The 13,514-nt window shown below is 43.0% G+C and overlaps 2 protein-coding genes across 2 annotated transcripts in view; one reads left to right on the top strand and one right to left on the bottom strand.

The window, feature by feature from the left end:
- The window catches only part of fmn2a (formin 2a), a 45,244-nt gene that overhangs the window by 26,368 nt on the left and 5,362 nt on the right, over positions 1–13,514 (bottom strand). Inside the window, exons 3-5 of the mRNA XM_063874945.1 lie at positions 4,978–5,130; positions 3,325–4,130; positions 2,707–2,848 (exon numbers count right to left, since the gene is read on the bottom strand). Coding sequence (XP_063731015.1) covers positions 2,707–2,848; positions 3,325–4,130; positions 4,978–5,130 — 1,101 coding nt within the window. The remainder of the gene's footprint in view (positions 1–2,706; positions 2,849–3,324; positions 4,131–4,977; positions 5,131–13,514) is intronic.
- On the top strand, positions 8,771–9,855 carry LOC134858809 (uncharacterized). The gene is made up of 2 exons (XM_063874946.1): positions 8,771–9,269; positions 9,531–9,855. The coding sequence occupies exons 1-2, from the start codon at positions 8,798–8,800 to the stop codon at positions 9,800–9,802; spliced, it is 744 nt and encodes a 247-aa protein (XP_063731016.1). The 5' UTR covers positions 8,771–8,797; the 3' UTR covers positions 9,803–9,855.

Genomic DNA, 13,514 nt, shown 5'->3' with positions numbered 1-13,514 from the left:
TTGACCGCAGCCGGCCCTCCCGGTGGGCCCAGGCGAACAGGTTCAGTTGGGGTTATGAGGTGTGGATGGTCCGATCCAATGAGCAGCAAGGGCTGCGCACGGTCAATGGGCTGCAGAGGTAAGTTCTTCAAGTGACAATATGACTTCTTGAGGGCCGCAACAGGGTAAGTATGGGGTGCCAGATCTAGCTCTTTGGCTGTGAATGCTCTTTGAATGTGGAAGGTCTTACTTGGTTGGTTTGCAGGTGAAACTGTGAACGACACTGTGGCTCCAGGGATGACTCGCACATCTTGACGCACTGTACGCAAGGACAGCTCCTCAGGTAAACCTTGTAGGCCGAGCTGTTGTGCCGCTTCATACAGTAAGATGGTGCTCTCCAAGCCATCATCTAGCAGTGCATATGTGTCCAATGAGTTCTCACCATTCTTTAGGATGACCCGACTCATCTTCAGTAGCACCCTGCTGCTACCAGTAGGTCTGTCCACATAGAGGGTTTCAGCAGTGGAGCTGGTGGGTTTGGCACGCTCCATGGATCCAGTTGTGTCTTTCCTGAAAGTGGTGGTCTTACCGCTACCTCCGGTGTTCACCTCATGAAGGATTTCAAGATGTCGCTTGTCGCATTTCTTACATTTAGCCTTCAAAGTGCACTCGGAAGAGAAGTGTTCGCGTCCACACTTCCAACACCTCTGATTGGCCCGGATCCATTTCTCGATCTGCTCCTTGGACAGTAACTGAAAATTTGCACACTGATTCAGATAGTGCTGAGGTGTGTTGCAAAATGGGCAGAATTTCTTGGGCTTTTCTCGTGGCTGATCTGAACTACTTGACTGTAACTGAGATGGACACTCCTTTGGCTCACTGTTGTGAAGAACCATTGTGGACTGTGACTTTCGGTCCTTGCGGTGTTCTTTGTAGCTCTGATGTTCCTTACCGTGATCACCAGTGAACTTTGAACCATCAACTTGCACCCTTACCTCATATTCTAGCCAGTCAGCTAGGTCGAGAAGAGTTGGAATGGGAGTTCTTATGGGATTGATATACCTCCTAAAGCTTGCTCTTAAATCATGAGGCAACTTTCCCAGAAGCCGTGAAACATGAGATCCACACCACAGTTCGGTTCTTCCACTGCTGCCAAGTTGCTCCAACATCCCTACTAAAGCGCGCACTTTCAGTGCGAATTGACGAAAGGCCTTAGTGTCACCTGCCTTGACGTTCGGCTCCTCCATGAGCTTGGAGATGCGCTGAAGTGCAAGTTGGTGCGGTTGACCATATAACTCTGTGAGAGCCTCCATGGTGTCAGTATATGGATCCCTGCTGTGACTGTATGAATCAGCGATGAGCATTGCCTCTTCCAGTTTGAGGTGATCCAGTAGAATCTGAAACTTGAAGCGCTCTGTGGCATCGGGCGGAAGAAGGTTATGAAGAGCAACTTTGAGTCTTGCGAACTCACGAGGATCTTCATGAACGAAGTCAGGAATCTTTGGCTTCGGGCCCCGATATGAGTGCTCTCTCTCCACTGAAGGATGTCGAGAATGACGCCCAGGTGAGTAAGAGGGTTCGCGGCGTCGGCTTGACTCATATCCCCTTGGAGTGTCATATTTGTATTGGCTTGAATAGTCATGCCAATAGTCAGCAGGTATACTTGAATACTGGTGTTCCCGTGATGGAGAAGATCTGCGGGAACGATGTTGCCGGGGCCAATCCAGGTAAGGATCCTTCCGTGAAGATGAGCTGTAATGAGGAGGTGATTCTCTGCGGCGACTTGTCTGTCTGCTTGGGTAGTTTCTATCAGGAGATCTGCGGTCGCGGCTAGATGGCCGCCCCATCCTTTCTAGACCTCTGGCTATCTCATCAACTTCTCTTTCCCTTGCATGTAGCTTGCCCTCAGTCGCTGTCGGTTCTAATTTATGCCATGGAGGACGCGGATCCTGTTGATCTCTTGGAGACGTCTCCATACATTGTGAAACCGGCGAGCTTGATCTGGAGCCTGCGGCATAGCCTCTCATGCTATTACGCCTTGAAGGGGGGTAGGAAGAAGTGTGATAATGAGAATCTTTCTCCCTCATTTGGTCCAGACAGCGCCTCAACAGTGCATTCTCATCAGAAAGGATGCGGACACACCTCTCAAGCCCTGGGGAGTTTGACCTGTCTCTGTCTGGGTCTTCATGTGTTGTGGGTGACTCACTCTTCTTTGGTGTTGCCATTGTTAACTAGAGAAGTTTGCCAAATCCGGCTCGAAGGACCATGAAAAGAATTGTTAAAGGAGCTGTGATGCTGAGACTATGTTTCCGGTGGCAACCACTGTAGAATGTCCGATTAGAACAATAAAAGGAAACGGTGTCCAAAGAAATGAGTCTTTATTGAGTCTTCACACCCACAACACAGAGTAAGAATGATCAATGTGTGATCAGAGTTTGTATGTATTTATGTGTGTGGTTTTCAACAGTCAGCCTGCAACAGCTGGACTTCGATCCCACTCCTGAAGATGCCAGAAAAAGGAAGAGGTCCTAATGAAACCTCAGCTTTATAGTGCTCAGCCATAGGTGGCCAATTAACTGCCTGACCAAAATAACAATAGCACAACTTACACATTACCAAAATAATATGAATCGATGGGCTTTTGTACAAGTATACACTATTGGATGTATACTGTATTTACAGACACACTGAAAGGAAAACACAACTATAAAACACACGGTACTGTACCTGCTTGGCCTTCGACTTGCTGATTGTGTCCGAAATCGGCTTTTTCTTCACCTTAACAGCACCTTTGGAGAACAGATCCACAAATTCTTCAAAGTCTACAGATGGTTCCTCGATTGTCTCCCACACCAGTGAGCTACTGGACCTAAAGATGGAACAAAGAGGATATTATGACAGTATATAGTTTGAATAAGTGGAGTGAATTCCACTTTCATAGTGTATTTCAAGTTTTGAATTCACCACAAAAGGCATTTATGACATTTTTATATTGTCTTCAGCAGTTTATGAGTAGTCATTCATCATCTTCTGTAGCGTACAAATCAACTCAATATATCCGTCAGTTAACAAATTACAAGTCATTCATCCAGTCTATTTCTAGACCTCTATTCAGCTACACTTTTCCAAGCCTTAATAAGGGAAGAAAACCTGGTTCAAGTAAATCCACTGCTGACCACAATGCCTGGACTGCATCACTTTCATTTTCCGCAAGGTTAGCATCTCTATAGCCTTCCGAGCACGTGCTGATCTTTATCTTAAGTGGACAAGCTTCCTCTACTGTTCAGTAAATACCTTAGTGCAAATGATCCATATCTATCTTCACGTTATACAGCATGTCCTTACTTTTTAGCATTCAGCTGTATGCGTGTCCAGTAGAGGGGCTTCATTGGCTTGGGGGGCTCTATCATAGCCTTGGCAGGGGCAGCTTCCTGCATCGCCATGGAGGGCATAAAGCCTGGTGGTGGTGGAGGCCCAAAGCCTGGGGCTGGTGGTGGAGGAGGGGGTCCCATTCCAGGGGGAGGAGGTGGTGGAGGTGGGCCCATACCCGGCGGGGGAGGAGGTGGGGGTGGAGGTCCAGAACCAGGCGGAGGAGGGGGTGGAGGAGGTCCAAAACCTGGTGGTGGAGGAGGAGGGGGAGGCGGCGGTGGTGGACAGGGTCCAAGCCCGGGTAAGGGCGGGGGAGGTGGTGGAGGAGGAGGAGGAGCAACACCCCCTGGAAGAGGTGGTGGGGGTGGAGGGGGAGGTGGGGGTGGAGGAGTTTGATGGGCGCTTCTCTGTTGCCTCTGCTGGCACGTGCAGACAAAGCTCTCTGTAGATTCGGGGATGGAGGATGAAACAGGAGACGACACGCTGCCTGATCCTCTGCTGAAAGGCACGTCAAACTTAAAGCCCTCCTCCACAGGTGAGGTCTGGACAGACACCGCCTGGCTCGTCTTCCCCAATCGTCCTCCCGTCATCTGTGAGGCCTTGTGGTGGGCAGCACCCAGAGTTCCAGCATTATCAGCGCTGCCCTTTGCCAAGGAAGCCTGCTGGCCCTGCAACACAGCAATCTTAATCTGCAGGTCATCGATGGTCCGCTCCAGCTGAGGGATGAGACAGCTTTCATCCTCCGAGGATGACTGACCTGATTTCAACCTGCTGGAGTCTGTCTGTCAGTGAACACAAAATAAGATATTAGCTTAGCATGCAACTACAGTAGGGTTCACAAAAGGAAACTGAAGTAAATAAACCTGTGAGTTTGTGTTTTTGATAAATGAAACCATCTTTAAAAGCAGACAGTCTAGCATGTTTTGGACTAAGCTGACATAAAATATCCTGGTCTATCTTGGCCACATAATCATTCAATAAATGATGCTTTATGAACAGTACAACACCCACAAAAGAGGGAGCTTAGCGACAGAGCTATGAGCAAAAGAAGGGTCAAGAAAGTCCATTATGTCTAGACTCCAGCAGACCTCTGGCTCCAGACTGGTTAGAGCAGGGATGAGGGGATAGCGAGAGATTTGACCCCAGAGACATAGAGTCTCGTCGGGCCTCACATGGGCAGGGCCTGTGTCTGCTAGTACACATTCCCCAGTTGTGGTCACATCGTTGAATCTAAAGGAAAATGCAGTAAGTATAGCCTTTCTAATTTATTAACTCTTCTAGGAAACAATGAGGTTCACCGTAATAATCTAGCAAGTCTTTCAAGACAAGCCTGGCCTCTAGTGGACACAGAGCAGTTTACAGCTGAGGTGCTGATGCAGATTATAGAGAAACAATGCTGGGAGATGAGACTGCGGTTTCATGTATTTCTCCACACGTTGACAGGTTGTATAGTTAATATTGTCCCAGATTTCAAATCAAGATCACAAAACTAAAAACAATATTTTGGTTGTACTGATAATACTCTCTGATTTCACACTCAAATAAATCAAAGCCAATATTATTCACAAAGGGGCAAACTGGGCAATCATGCAGTAGAATATGTATAGATATAGAGAGGATGTAACCAACCTGAGCAGTGATATTTCCCGGGGTCTTGGCTGATGATTGATGCAAACAGGATCTCAAGCTTTGTTCTCGGCCTGTGGGTCGCCCCCCATACAGTTCCCACAGGTGAGAGGAAACTGGCAGGCCTACAGAAGCCCAGGTGTACAGCTGCTCATCCTGCAAACAGTTTAGAAAACAAGCAAGCACATTTAGTGTGAATGGGATCGACCCAAAGTCAGATGGTGGTGCTTAAAACTGCATGCTCCAACCAAGTACTACAACTATATATTCCAAACAGTGTGAACACATGGCGGGATCCGATAAAAGGTTTACAACATCCACAGGGGATATGAGTCAAGTAGGTTTTTCTGAACGCTTCAAAAGTGGAAACACCTGAGAATAAAAACAGCAGTTGAAACAATAAAGGTTTATCCCCTTTGCACAGCCAATGTGAAACACAGTCAAATAAATTATGAACCTCTGCTTTTTAAAGTTTCTTAAGTTTAAAAGCACAATAACAAATGGATGCTATTTTGGGGTTGAGCTAGATATCTGGCTTGCCAAAGTAATTGTCTGGCCTGCATTTGTTGCATTCCCTGTGCCCTCCTAACCAGAGCTGGGCAGTATTTTAACTACATGTATTTGAAATACGTATTTAAAATACTTTTCAGTATTTTGCATTTTGTATTTTTACAAGATTGGAAAAAATGAAATGTAGTTTGTATTTAAATACTTTGAGGTGCTGTATTTGGGTATTTTAAATACAAAAATACTTTGCAAAAAACCTTTTTTTTAAATCAGTAAAACTAAGCGAATCACCAGAGATCTTTGGGTCAAGACGTAAATCACGTGACACGCCCAATCGAGACTTGAACGCGACCATTTTTTCTCCGCGACGTCAGCAGTCATCACTACTACAGCAGTGAAGAGGACCTGCACCTACACGGCTCTGTTGCTGGCTTTTCGAGGCATGAAACAACACTAAGGTGAAATGTTTTGTATAAAAAAAATGCTACAGTCTTCCCACACACATTGTCAACAGAATTACACCATAAGCACTAGACTATTTTCGAGTGTTAGCTTTCTCTTGAATGATGAGTGTTTGATAGGCAGGGGTTGATAAATGACGGTCAGTCAAATTGCTTAGGTCAGCGAAATTGAGCAAGTTTCTTAGAGTGTAGCCTAGGTAGCTTATCAAATATAGACCAGAGAGGTCAAACATGAATGCTTGACTCGCAAAAGGTAAACTAGTACTAAACGTAAGATATGGTGATTAAATTAGTCACTCTCACTGAGGACAGTTAGGAGATCCAATTTTAAATTGGATGAAACGGTAGAGGAACACGGCCATATTATTTGATGTTAAACGAGAAAGGACCCGTTTCTATGACCCCCAATAAAACAAATAACGCCAGTTTTGTGTTTAAACCCGTAATAGCCCCTGTATCGGCCTAGTGATGTTGTAGGAGCCCTCGCAGGCATGTTCCCTCCCACGGCAAGACCTCGAGCTGGCGAATTCCTTTTCCACTCGGTACCAAATTCTATTACCAAACGAAAGAATGAGATAGGCTAAACTGGGCTCATAACAATGTTTTGAGCCCAGAACGATCCATAACTATAACCTGTCAATAAAGTACTTATTTATTTATTGTGAAAAAACGTGAGAAAATTGTGTTGTTTAGGGGCTTGGGCCACTTGACAAATGTCCATCATAGAGCAGTAGGCTAGGTCTAAGCATTTCTGAATAATATTAAGTCTTCTATGTTGATTCATACTAACTAATTATATGGAGATTCAGTTCCTGTTAGAGCTCCAACCAAAGCTAGGGAGGATCCTTGAAAACCCACTTTTATATAATCTTAAACTACACATTTAGCTTCTAAAATCATATTCACACTTGGCTTTTTTTTTTTTTAATAGTCCATTAGAGACCAATACAGTAGGCTGTATTAAGCATTTCTAGGGCATATTATTTATTTTATATTTGTATTTATTGAAAACTAATTCAGTATCTGTAGATCACTAGATTTGGAGTCACTGCCTGTTATGGCGCATAGTAGTTAGTTTTGTGCATGGAGCTTAGCTCAGCTGTTAGCAGAGATGTCAAAAGTAAAAGTTAAAAAAGAAAGAAAGAAAAGAAACACAGTTTCCTTCCAACACAGGTAACTTATCTGAGTAACCAGTAGACCTGTGTACTTGTCTTACGATCAGCTGACTACACTGGTTGGATCAAGTTTGTGGTGGGTCCTTGTTAGATTGTTAGAAGTGTTTTTCAGTAACAACGCAGTCTATCTATCCCATTAGGTACAATGGAGTAAATGGTCTAACAGCTATGTAATAGGCTACCACGTGCTAGTGTTGTACTTACACCAGAAAATGTACTTTTACTTTTACTTTTGACACCTCTGGCTTTTAGTTTTTCCACTTCCAAACGCTTTATCATTAGTATCCTAGGTAATATTTCACTTGGCAGGTTAGAAGAGCCCTTTCATGCAAGTGCATATAGTAGTCAGTTTCGGATTTAATTGTTTTTCCTTTTTTTATGATGTGATTTAAGTGTGTGTCTGTTGAAGAGTAACTGACTAACAACTTTTTTTTTGACAATTTCGTTTGAAATAGAGGATGTCCCACTGAACTGAGATGAGTGACAATCATGATGATGAAGAGGCGTCAGGTGAGCCTCAAGCCACCACATCTTCAGAAGGTACCACTGGGCCTAGGTGTGCCATATTGGATGGGAAATTCTTCAAAGTAGTATCTCAAAATCCAAGTGGAAAGATAGAAGCTGAGTGTCAGCTGTGCACAACCAAGAAAGCCATTATTTGTGGCTCTTATCAAGCAACAACAAATTTCAAGACACATTTGAAAAGAAAACACCCAGAGAATCTACAGGAATTTGAAAATTACAAAAAGGAAAGTGCAAGTGGCCAGCAGAAGAAAGCCAAAACATCATTAAGGCAGACTCGTTTGTTTGACCATGCTAGCCCAACAATATCACAAAGTAAAGTCGACTCCCTTGTGAAATCCTTTGTTGTCAAAGGAATGCACTCATTAGCCACCGTTGAACAAACAGAATTCATCGAGCTTGTGCAGGGACTTCACCCAGGTGCCAATGTAATGTCCAGACGGACACTCGGACGACGGATTGATGAAGAATTTGCAACAAAAAAAGCATTCCTAAAAGAGACGCTTAAAAATGTTCGCCGTGTTTGTACAACAGTGGATATTTGGTCAACAAAGAAAACCAGTTATTTGGGAGCAACAGTACATTGGATCAATGGAGACACGCTGGAAAGGCAGTCAGCCGCTCTTGCCGTTAGGCATTTTCCCAGCCCCCATACTTATAACCGAATAGCAGAACTGTTGGATGAGATTCACACAGAATATGGGCTGTCTTCAGACACCATTGTGTCTACAGTTACTGATAATGCATCCAACTTTGCAAAGGCCTTTAAAGAGTTCAGTGTCACTGGAAAAACAAATGACCCAGATGAAGTTGAAGAGCTGGACGATGAGCTGTCCTTCCTGGTCATAGATCCTGAGAGAGAAGAAGCATCTGAGTGTTCCATCATTTTACCACCACACCTCCGGTGTGCGACACATACTCTGAGTTTAATCTCAACTACTGATGTCAAGAAATCGATCACTAGCAATGCAACTCTCAGCAGGCTGAATCATTCAACGATGGCGAAGTGCTCAGCATTATGGACAGCATCTGGCAGACCAAAGAGTGCTGAAACGCTAGGCAAAGTAATCGAGCAGCAACTCAAGACACCCTGCATTACAAGGTGGAATTCTCTGCATGACTCAGTTGTCATTCTTGCGTGACAAGCTCCCTGATGCCATGACTGCCCTGCAACTTCCACCATTCAGGGAAGTCGAACTGGACTACATTGAGGAATTTTGCAGAGTGTTACGACCGATTGCCATCTCAATAGATCGGCTTCAAGGGCAATCTGCATGCTATTATGGTGAGCTGTTGCCAACACTTTTCACCATTCAAGCCAAGCTGGAGGATCTGCAAGCATCAAACTTGAGGTACTGCTCACACGTTCTTCAAGCAACCATAGCAGGGTTCAAAAAACGCTTCCACAATTTTCTGATGCTGGAGCATGACGTGAATGAGGCCATCCTGGCAACCACAACACACCCATACTTTAAGATGAGGTGGTTACCCCAGAGGTTGGCTTCTGAGAAGAGGCGAATACAGCAACTGATGCTGCACTCAGCAGACGAACTCGGACTTCTCTCAGAGAGTGACGGGACCACACCGAGCACAGAGGAGAATGACGAATTCTTTGTGTTCACTGATCAAGGTGAGAAGAATTTCTTTACACTTTAAAATACTTAATTATGTAATTTACAATAGCATGTTTTACCTTTTGGTGACAATTTCAGTATTTATACTTTGAAGAATGCATTATTTGGTCCTCAGGGGGGAGTTTGTGCTAGGTATTGCTATGACCCTGTCTGATTGTTGTCTATCTGTCTGTTTGTCCATGCATAGTGTCTGGCAGAGGCCAGCTTGCCATCTCTGATTGCTCTTGTTTTTTTTCTGTTGTCTTCAATCTCTACAGGAACAGTCAACCAGCTGGAGGCCGAGGCCTTGCCCAGCCACAGCAAGGCGGAACTGGAGACCCTTCATTTTTTGGAGGATCCCAGAAAAGACCTGGCTTCACTAAATGCATACCCTTTGATGAAACAGCTTTTTGTGAGATTTAACACAACCCTACCATCCTCAGCCCCGGTTGAGCGCCTGTTTTCTTTTGCTGGCTTAGTGAACCGGCCTCACAGAAGGTCATTAACACCAGATATGCTGGAGAAGTTGGTTGTCCTGAAGAACAACTGATCTGTTTTTCTGTTTAATATGGATAAAATAAAATGGATTTGAATGTAGCGTTAGCTGTCTCCTTTTTTATTTATTGTACATTCCTCAGTTTACAGACAGTATTCAATACAGGCATTATCTCGCGTGTATTTTTGTATTTTCAAAATACAAAATACTTGTATTGTATTTAAATACATTTTCCAGACCAGTATTTTTGTATTTTATTTTGATACATTTTTTGATCAAGTATTTGTATTTTGTATCAAAATACTTTATGATGTATTTGTGCCCAGCTCTGCTCCTAACCAGTGATGTCGTTAACGCGTTACTCTAATCTGAGGACTTTTTTCATTAACGAGTAATCTAACGCGTTACTATTTCCAAACCAGTAGGCTAATCAGATTAAAGTTACTTATCCGAGTCACTGTGCGTTACTATTTTTGTCATTTTCTTTAGTAAAAAGATATATGTTTGCTTTCTTCTTGCGTCTCGGGGAGTGACGTCTATGCGACAATTAAGTCACGTTTTCAGCACGAGGACAACTCATGTGTAATACCACGCAGAGACACAAACGTAAACAACAATGGAGGGAGGAGAGAAATACAGTGACTATTTTGAGTTTGTGTCAGCTAAAGATGACAGTATTAAGGTTCGTTGTACACTCTGTGCTGGCGAGCTTCAAAAACACTACGTCAAATTTGAAGAAACATTTGGAGTCGCAGCACGGCACAGTCAGACTTACAGAGCAAGTCCCACCAGGTGGTGCGAAGCAGAGAGCTGCGACAAATGCAGGAGGTCCCCCACCACCCAAACAACAAAAGCTGGACCTCGGTGCAAAACCAGTAAGTGGGGGAGAGATGAAGAAGTTGGTCGGCAGTTTGTGGGACTCATTTTTAATGTTGAAAGGGGGGTAATCTAACTTAGTTACTTTTAAAATCAAGTAATCAGTAAAGTAATTAAGTTACTTTTTAAAGGAGTAATCAGACTACTTTTTCAAGGTAACTGTGGCAACACTGCTCATAACACATGAAATCTCCACCTGACTTTACCGAAGGATGAGAGGACCTGTTGAACCTCATTTGCTAAAGGCTGAGCATCAATGGTAAGAGATAAAACAGAGCATAAAACACACTGAAAGAATGATCTTCCCTTTTCATCTTTCTTCAAAGACAACACCAGACACTGATGAGCACCCACAAACACTGAATACAAAGTGTGAAGGGGTAAAAGTCCGAAAAGAAATTCCAAAACTTCCCCTACTTTTCTATAATAGTTTTTGTTGCTTTTTATTTTATTTCCAAAGAGACTGGCATGGCATTTAGAGCTTAATGCCATAGGGACACATTAAATACTTATACGTGGTAGTGTTAATCAAGTCATTTACCAGTGAGGTCACATACATTTGCTAAATTTGCTGAGAAATAAGTCTCAGTACAAAACCCATTAGGTGTGTTAAGGTAACCTGATGTGTGGCCAGAAACAAACACACACAAGGTAGAGAGTATGCCAGATCGATGGAAGCCCATGCTCATTAACATTTATCCAGAAGTTTCTTGGATACCTAAATGTGATATTGCATCCAATGTCACTTTGCTGAAGTGAATACATGTATGATTGGTCCGTTTCTTGTTCTGCACACTGCCTGAAATTCAATACTTCATCAGCTTCATTCTGTCTGAAATGTGGTTTTAGGAGGGTAGGTAGCAAAGACGAGGACAAAGAGAAGATGAGAGAAAAAGATGGAAATAAGGAGATGAAGAAGTTACAAGGACATTTAGTATGTGATGTATTTCAAGATATAAATTAACTGTGAATTCAAGAACAAACATGTAAAAATAGAGATAGGGGCTAAATGTTGCAGGGAATTACAAAAAAAGTGTGATAATTAATTTCAAAAGGGAGATTAATTGTAAAACATTAACAATAACACAGGATCTGTTCCTCTGAAAGGCAACAGCAAAGGTTATTCTTGATCAAGCTGAAAAATGCAGGACTCCAGGCCAAAAGCACAGAATGAGAACAAAACAAAAAAGGACGACAACAAAAAAGGGGGATGGGCTCTAGGAGTGCTACTCGGACATGGTGAGCTTTCTACTGGGGAAGAGCAGCCTGAGCCCAAGGCACGTGGAATTGTTACATAACATGGTCAGCAGATGGTATACGCGAGCACTGAGTGTCAGAGCGACTGCTGTTAATCCAGCCATGCGAGGAAATGCCTGAATATGTATGAGTGTCTGGGGCTGTCCTTTTGTAAATATAAGTGCACACGGGGCAAAATTGTACATAAAAAGCTAGTACTCAGCATTTGTGAGCTATTGTGACAACACACTGAGCAAGGAGAATAGGGTGTAACTGTATGTGATGGGATTTGTATTTATAGAGCATGCATGTTCTGGTGAATGTTTATTTGTTTGTGTTTAGGTATGCATATCATACTTTGTGCAGATGTGCATGTGCAATGTAAGTCTATGAATAAACATCTGCGGGGGAGGTGCATTTTCCGCTAGAGAGGAACACTAATCTGTTCACATTCTTTGGTACAAAACATACAAAATAATGAGAGTCAGCAGCTCTGTGAGGCTGTACTCAGATAAACACTTTTATGTCAAAGGTATCACTCAAGTGATTCTGGCGAGCATGATTTTCAGTTTGCATGCCAATCAGTTTAACAGTCATTGAGAAATTGCACATAAATGTAAATGAATGCTGTACAACTGACATCTCTAGATTTTCACTGAATAAGAGACAGCTCCTGATGGTGGCGCTGGAGAGAAAGTCAGGGATTTATCATCTGATCCTTAAATTTCAGTCCCTTCATTATTGTTGACATTCCACACACACAAAAGATCAACCCCATGATGACGCTATAAAAGTGTCAAGAGGGTCAACTCAGGCTGTAGGATTACTCATGAATGTTTAATATTTCATGGAAAACCAGTCAATACTTGTTGAGATTTTTCCGTCTGAACCCAAGTAGTGGACTGGCATACATTATCGTCCATGGAGCCATTTTGTTTGCATTGACAAAAATAGCACTAATGATAAAATAAATCGTTGAACTCAGCGTCCTGAGCGTGCACACATAATCAAATAGGATTTAAAACATGTAATAATGATTTGGAAATAAGATTTGTATATACAGTATATTCCACAGTGTGCAAACCAACCATCATGCATTTCAGTCGGATGAATTCAGCTGCAAGGGGAACTTGAAAGAAATAGTTCAGGCAGCGGCTGTGGTGAACTGTGCGGAAGGATGTGATGCACATGAGTTTAGTTCTGAGCAAAGCATTACAGGAATGGAGAATTAAAGATTCATGAAATTAACTTTGAAGGTGCCACACTGTCTACATGCACCACTGCTCTTCAGATAATGAAAAGTCTCTGGGACCAATCACAGTTATACAGCCGTAAATACACAAACACGAGTCTGATAAGCTTTGCATTGCTTTGTAACATATGTTGGCTACTGCAAATCATTTTGAGCTATAGCCTTTGATTATATCATCTGATAAGCACATGTTTAATAATAACCTCTTCCAAACACAGCACTTGGGACAATCACTAAGAACATGCATTGTGCTAAGCTAAAGAAATAATGGAGCTATAGTGATGCAGTCTTGCCTTTGAGAGTGTGTAATGTTAAATAGATGTCCTTGAATTGCTGATGCAGGGCATCTCATGTCATCATTTTGGTAAAACAATTGTGATGGCAGACAGTGAAGAGAGAGGT

Source organism: Eleginops maclovinus, chromosome 22 (genome assembly GCF_036324505.1).
Source record: "Eleginops maclovinus isolate JMC-PN-2008 ecotype Puerto Natales chromosome 22, JC_Emac_rtc_rv5, whole genome shotgun sequence".
Classification (NCBI taxonomy): domain Eukaryota; kingdom Metazoa; phylum Chordata; class Actinopteri; order Perciformes; family Eleginopidae; genus Eleginops; species Eleginops maclovinus.
Note: the sequence above shows the minus strand (reverse complement) of the source record. Positions and strands in the feature narration are given on the sequence as shown.

Coding starts and splice junctions, on each gene's coding strand:
- LOC134858809 (XM_063874946.1), top strand. CDS start 8,798: ATGACTGCCCTGCAACTTCCACCATTCAGGGAAGTCGAACTGGACTAC. Junction 9,270..9,530: donor CTTTGTGTTCACTGATCAAG/GTGAGAAGAATT, acceptor CAATCTCTACAG/GAACAGTCAACCAGCTGGAG.